The 7,500-nt window shown below is 38.1% G+C and overlaps 1 protein-coding gene across 1 annotated transcript in view; it reads right to left on the bottom strand.

Annotated features, from left to right (window-relative positions):
- Positions 1-7,500, bottom strand: part of LOC140941554 (atrial natriuretic peptide receptor 1-like) — a 51,220-nt gene that overhangs the window by 29,571 nt on the left and 14,149 nt on the right. Inside the window, exons 7-11 of the mRNA XM_073390578.1 lie at positions 6,573-6,874; positions 5,036-5,345; positions 2,719-3,098; positions 1,464-1,599; positions 1,247-1,330 (exon numbers count right to left, since the gene is read on the bottom strand). Coding sequence (XP_073246679.1) covers positions 1,247-1,330; positions 1,464-1,599; positions 2,719-3,098; positions 5,036-5,345; positions 6,573-6,874 — 1,212 coding nt within the window. The remainder of the gene's footprint in view (positions 1-1,246; positions 1,331-1,463; positions 1,600-2,718; positions 3,099-5,035; positions 5,346-6,572; positions 6,875-7,500) is intronic.

Raw genomic sequence — 7,500 nt, forward strand, 5'->3', positions numbered from 1 at the left:
GGGTATTGTCTCCAAGTTTTATATTTTCGTGCACAACAAAAGCTAGCATTTTTGCATATTTCAAATGCATTGTTAGTTACTGCTGTTCACGTGAAAATGAAACTTGGAGACAATACCTTAAATAATGAGAGGCTTTCACTTGTAATGACGAAACTTCCGATAAAAAAAAAAACGAATTGTAGCCCTTATTTTACTGCCTTACAATACATCAATAATCTTGAAAATAAAAGGTCATATAAAAGGAAAGTTAATCTCAACAATCTTATAATTTTTAAAAAATCTATCGAGCGGTTTGAAAATTATTCGCTAATTTGTTAAAGAAGACCAAAATGTTTACAAAACCGTGACAGAAGGGCCTCGATACATACTAATCAAACCCCTCTCTCTAGCAATCGGCTGGAGCTATCTCCATGATCTTTTACACACGCTCTTAAAAGATTGAAACTACTCTGAGGTGAAATTGCATGTCAAAAGCGCTTCGTTTTCTACAGATAACGGCCAAACATCAAGATTGTCCATTTTTTATTGTGTTTCTAACCAAAAAAACTTCATCCCAAAATATCTCGATAACGCTCTTACCATTTTCGCTTAAACTTCACAAACACCGAGGCCGCTGTCGGAATGATTTTGAAAGAACAGTTCCAAGTGCCGAAAAATACAGCTGCAGGTATAATAGGTAATAGCGTCATTTCGTTGCTATGACAACTCCGATGTCATTGGAACCCTAATCATAACAAATTTTCATCTTTGTCTAATATAACTGTGGTGGCAATTTTTCCAAATCTTTGCTTATGGCGACGTAGTTTATGCTCAAACTTGGGAGGTATTGACCCAGAAAAACTGTATCGAGCCACCTTAAAACGTGAGTTTTAGACTGCAATATTTCCGCATTGGGGTCGTACGAGTCATGCTCTGTCGTCAGTTTAACGGACTAAAAAAAACTATAATACTAAGCCAATTTTGCTGCTGCTTTTTTACTCTTCCTCGTGCGTGCACATCATTTTAACAACCCCAATGTTAAAAAATCATCACATGATGATACAAAGACCAGTCATTCAGATTGAGCGTGCTCGCGGTCATCTAAGTCCCCTGGAGCGCCTGTTCAAGAGGTCGCTCTTCTATTTGCAGTGTAACTATTTGATAATATTCACAATATCAACAAACTATTTGAGAAGCCAAGGAAACGAAAACCGAGACTCAAGTTGGAAAAATATGCCATCATTTGAATTACACCCTTTTGTCTTACCGACGTTATCACTGAGTGTCATCACAGTAAGGTTTTGCTGGACATCCCCTTGTTCGTCCAAAAATACATCATACCCAAGAATACCTAAAAAAAAAAGAGGGAGAGAGACTGAATTCTCTGAATAAGGGAGAAACTTGATCTGATGAAAGAACGTGACAAGAATAAGCAACTAGTTAAAATTAAACTCTAATCCAATCTAATTCAAGTTTTCACGTACTGGAAAACTGGCGTCCAAATAAATTCTTCATAACCGCTCGACCATTTGTAGCGTTCCCTCCTTGGGCGAGTGTACGGTTGACTCCAATGGCGTACAGGTATGTTGCATCATACAGGTAGGCTGTTACGATCGGAGCCTAGGGAAGAACTTTGTTTCATTAAGGGACCTAAATATAATGTTACTTATGGGATAATTTTGTAGTATTCAGTAAACTTCTTTTTATCGTTAAGTAAAGCCGTATCTATGTCAGATATTAGACAAACATTGAACATTAGATTCCCTTGTATTCTCTTTATTGATATACATTGTAATCACTATCTGTCTTGGCTAAGAGCCTACAGCTAATTTTGGAAATCAGCGCAAGCTGCAGATTAGTTAGTTATCTACTAGCAGAAAACTGACTGATCTGTAGGTTGCGAGCGTAAATACATGATTTCCAAAAACAATACCAATTCAGGTTCCATGCGACGGTGTGTTGGCCGTTATTTTCTTCAAAGCAATGTATAACGAAACAATTATTAGATTCGATTTTTGTGATATCCCTAATAATCAAGGTCTCGGTAAGAGTTATCAGCCGAGCCGAACACCTACCTCGACCTTTATTATTCCGGATATCACTAAAACCTCATCCATTATTTGTTTATAAGCTTTCACTAAATTTTGGACGAGCGAATCACAGGTTTTAACCAAATTTCGCGCTTTTTTGCCGACCACAGGCATTTGCATCAAATTCTGATTGATTCATTAAATTCAGGTCTGCACCGTTCACCAAACTAACTTATGTGGTCAACTTCTTCTGAACACGATAAATAGGAGATCGTTTTGAATGAAAAACTTCAGAAGTTGCAAAACCTCAACCAAGTTTTCTTAGTATTATATTATTTTCGTATTATTATTATTATTAGTAGTAGTAGTAGTATTAATATTATTATTCTTATAATTTTCTTTTGTTACTCTCGGCAGTATTTATAGCACTGATGCTAGTGGGGCCGAGCAAATGCCTGAAACAAATAATTCAAATGAAACTCAACACGGTTAGAGGCAGACCAGTTGGTTATTTACAAGCGTGGCCGAGGATTTGAACTCGTGACTACCGTGAACAAATCCAGCTAGCGGTCAGGGCGGGACTTGACCTCGGGGCCTCCGAACTACAAGTCCAGCGCTCTAATCGCTCGGCTTCGCTGCCTCCTACAGGTAGGAGGTTGGTAAAAAGCATCGATACGTTTATATGTTTTGAACAAAGTCATATACTTACCTTCCGGTTGAAGTGCTTTATTGTATAATTTCCCACTTTCGTTGAGCCCACGTAGGCTTGGCTACAGAAAGGGGGATCCGACATCTTGTGTTTCACTTCGTTCACAAACGTGTTGTACTTATCAATCTGCTGCGTGTTGACTACCAGTAATAACACAGATTTAAAAGCGTCGTAAAATTCCCTTTCCTCGTCTTTGCTTAAATCGCGGGTGGCTTTGAATTCACCGATAAACCACAGTTCAGGTTGTTTAAAAAAACTTTGAACCGAGAGGGGATTCAACTGGAACGCGATGAACGCATAATCTCCATTGTTCATGCCCAGTTTACTGGCATAGTACATCCCCTCACGTATGAGACGGCGCTCCATGGAAAGAATGATAACTACAATAAACAACAGAAACTACTATGAGAAAGGGGGCGGGAAAAACTTATGGACGGTTTAACTTTTTACCGATTTTCTTGCACTTTATAAAATAACCAACTGATAGCACGCGCGATCTGATTGGTTAAAAACCTATGGTTTATTGTGCCGGTAAACTCGCTATAGTTTACTTAAAGTTATTTTATAAAGGCAATAGACCACATTTTCTAAGGGTTTACCGGCGTGATATCCCACTTAGGATGTTGGGAGAACACTCGAAGAGCTTGTAAATCACCCGCCTTCGGCTCATGATTTACAAGCTTTTCAAGTTTTCTCCCAACATCCCAAGTGGGTTATCACGCCGGTAAACCCATAGAAAGTGTGGTCTATTACTTAATATATGGACTATGTCACGAGGATATTGCTGTCTTAGAACAATTTCGTGCTGAAGGCCTCACTTGGTGCCTATATATGCTTAAGTATACACAAAATGCTCTTGTGGAGCTATAAAGAAGGTCTCAAACAAATTTCATCAGGAAGATCTAATCATTAACATTAAACATTGGAATTCCTTGTTTTCACGTTACAAACCTGTTTCGTGATGAAATTGGCAAATTTGACTTTTTATGTGGAAAAGGCCAATTTGAAACAAATTGGTAACTTTCTTTAATAGTATTTTTTGGTGATTTTTGCAAGCATAGAATTAAAACTTGAAAAAAGTTGGTTTCAATCCATGTCTATCCTTACCATCCCTTGCCACAAACGACGGGATACAGTTTTAATGCAGAACATTAAGAAGCCTTAAATACCAAAACTGGACAATTATTTTAGGAATTCAACTGATGCAAAAAAAGTTTTAGCTATTTTAAAAAACGATAGCAAATAGCGTGACATGGCAAAATGGATTTCCACTGTGGCGTAATTTTACTTGCGTACGCACGTAAATTTTAGGCGCGTAAAGGAAATAGAAAAACTATTTGAAAGGCCGCGTGTAAAAGTAAAAGTTTAGGAGGCTCAACTTTTACGCGTACGCACAACCTTCCATACATTTGCCTCTATTTTATTTACGCACGTAAAAATTACGCGACAGTGGAAATCTTCTCTTAAGGCTGGAACATCCATTATGGAAGGTCACAAGAATACCTTGACTGTATATATTTTTGCAACGAAAATATATTTTTGGTACTTTTGCTAGTTTACCGTTGGTGCTAGTCAACCGTTAATATAGATACCATTTTGGCTTTAAGACTACAATTATCATTGTCAAAAATGTTGGGAAGGCTACTAGTTTTACCTCTTTTTCGTTCCTTTCCCAGCCCCCTGACCCCCTAATGAGGCGTATTCAGCAAAAAGGAAAACCACTTTTTTAAAAAAGATCAAAATGAACTGCTGTTGAGTTCCCAAGTACAGTTTGTCCGGGATTGTAGTTGATCGGAGCACATAAGAGAGATAGGTATAGGGAATGTTAATTTGCCATCTTTTTACAGGCTTTATCGGTCAAAGAAAATAAATCACCACCATTTTATCGACTGATTTTTAGTGCGATCAGTGGTTTGCAATACAACACCAACGCCTAGGCCAAACTTCGAACTTTTCATGAGAAGAACCAAACTCTAATTTCGGTCGACCTAAATCAATTTAAGATCTTCTGTTGGGTCAGACGACGAACTTAGGACGCGTCAAACCAATCAACTGATTCCGACCAAAAAGCAATATTCTCCAAGAAAGACTAAATATATATTATCATACTTAACCTAATTTTAAAACTATCAGTTATGTTGTCCCGAAGACGATTTCGGACGTCTGAAGCAGACGGATAGAACGTGTTTGACGATCCAAACTCTTTCAGACGATCTTAACTGAGCCAGGCGTCGAATTTTTAATGAAATTAACTCACTAAGTTTAGTTCGTCTCATGAAAAGTTCAACGTTTGGCCTAGATTTTGTCATGAACATACTTCTTGCTTTGGTCTTCATTTTCATCAAAACTTGTTGAAAATGCTCTCCATCAGTCTTTGGTTTGTATAACCAGTGAAACTTAACTTTCTCCTGCAGAGACACAATCTTCCCTTGAGACTTCAAATAAGACACCAGAAAGTCTCCCCTTGATTCCCAGGTATCCGCATCTTCGCTGATAATCCCCACCCGGTTCCAGTTAAAGTACTTCAAAATAGCCAGTACAGAAGGGCTGATGCTGTTGTCACCGAAGATAGTTCGTGCGAAAGTCGGATAGAGCTCTTTGTCGGAAACAGCGTTGGACGTGCACATCTGTATATGGCAGATAAAATGACAACAAATTAAGAATCGAACAGCAGAACGACATGTAAGTAACTGGGCAGGGTTATGAACTTGATGGGTGACCATCAGCTGTTTGCAGCTTCTATATATTTTCGACGAAAGCTGTTACAAAAAGCAGGGGAACGAAGCGGGCCGAGTAAAGCAGCGCAAAGGAGTGGCCGCCGCCTTCCCCATCTACCGGTGCTTAACCTAACAATTCATGCCACTTCGCCAAGCGTTCATCAAATAAAGTACAAACGAGAAAACAGAAGTCTGTGAACCGTCTATTCTTTGAAATAAAAAATGACCGGCGATGATTTTAGATTTGTCACCTAGTATACGTTGACTTACAAGGGGAAAATATATTCCAAAATATCCCATAGGCATTTTAAAAAATTGTTGTACAGGAAATAGCGAATACTAAATTTAATTGAGATTTTTGTTTTGTTTTGTTTTGTTTTTTTAAGTTTCCCTTGCGAGACCAAAATGCAAATTACCCACAGAAGGTGCATGCATTTCGGACCCAAGCAACAACATACAAAAACCCCGGACTGTCAGTTGGTGGTTTCAAGAAAAAATTTCACGGATGACAAATCGTTAATTGCATGCATCACTGTCACAAGTTTGCACGAAAATAAATTGATTGATTCTGTATGACGTAGCAGGTGCAAGTGAACCAAAACAAGAAACAAAAAATCTTTTTTTTTCTTTCGGAAATAGTACTAGTGACCCCTTGTAGGTTTATTCAGTGCTGATGGTGACAGACTGGATTTTTGATTTATTAGTTTGCGAAATGCTGAGTTTAAATAAGTGGAAGCTGAAGTAGTATTATTGCTTTTAACAGTTCCTGTACTGTTTGTTTTTCATCTTTTCATGGTGCAAATGTTTAACCAAGCCTGTCAAGTGGCTGACTGACGTTTTTGTGCCGAGTCTTCTCATTTGCTTATCATATAAATGCTTCAAGAGAAAACGAAGGAAGGGCAATTGTCCATTTTAGAATTTTAAATGTTTTTACCCTATAAAACGAGCTTAAGCAAATAAGCAAGGCAGTCATAACTCTAAAGCATAAAAAAATAAATGCGTGGTATGACGTTTCTACCGTTAAAATTTGGGAAGTTTAGTTTTTTTAAGATCGAACTTCAAGACCGACTACATCTTGTGGTGTCTCGACCTCTATTGACAAATTTACATGACTGTGCACTGTGTACTTGTACTTACATGAGAAATGACTGGCAAATTCAACGCAGCAGCCATGCGTGCTTGGGTTGAACATCCACAACCAAACCCAATAAAACCATCCACTCTCTTCTCCCACTGTTCAATAACAGCTTGGATTGACAATTCCTCCAAACACTCGGAATCGTCCCAAATGAAGCTGAGTGTTATTCCGGGTAAAAGAGTCGGATCTCTGTTGATTCTATCCACCGCTATTTTCAAGGCGGACGCATAACGGTTGCCGGGAGGGACGTCAGGCGACCCAACTTTGTACGGCAGGATCAGTCCGATCGTTAGATTGCCGTCTGATGGTGCAGAGAAGGTACGTGTGATTAAAAATGTAACAGCGAAGAACATCAAACTTGCTTTAAACATGAAAGAGCTCGTCATGTTTAAGGAGGATCATTAAAATTCTTTCAATTATATTGACAATTTGAATTGAACTCATAGTGTACTCATAGCAAATGACAGGTATGTATCTAGCCACAAATAACAAGTATTCACGGCCTCGGCAAAATCCCTCCACTAACGTTGTTACCAATTTTTATGATTAATCAGTACAAAATACACAACACACTCGAACTAACGCTTGGGGGTAACAAGAACGTATTCAATAAAATGAATAAATTAAAATTTCGTGCTGGTTTAAGTTTTAGTGGCAGCTGAGCAAGAGAACTATGAACTTTGGCACGTCATAGGCGTGTACAACACAATGTAATTCTTTCAAGTTATGAAATAGTTTCTTAGCAGCAGAAACGGTACATTGATTACAAACAGAGTTATTTCTAATTTCAAGAGCGATATTTCACATCCAAATGAAGCTGAAATAACAGAATAATGCGCTATAGGGAATAATAATTTTATCATTTCATTTTATTATAACCTGTCAGAGGAACAAAACGTTTTTAATTAGAATGTAAATGTAACTAAG

The sequence above is a fragment of the Porites lutea genome, chromosome 6 (genome assembly GCF_958299795.1).
Source record: "Porites lutea chromosome 6, jaPorLute2.1, whole genome shotgun sequence".
In the NCBI taxonomy this organism is placed as follows: domain Eukaryota; kingdom Metazoa; phylum Cnidaria; class Anthozoa; order Scleractinia; family Poritidae; genus Porites; species Porites lutea.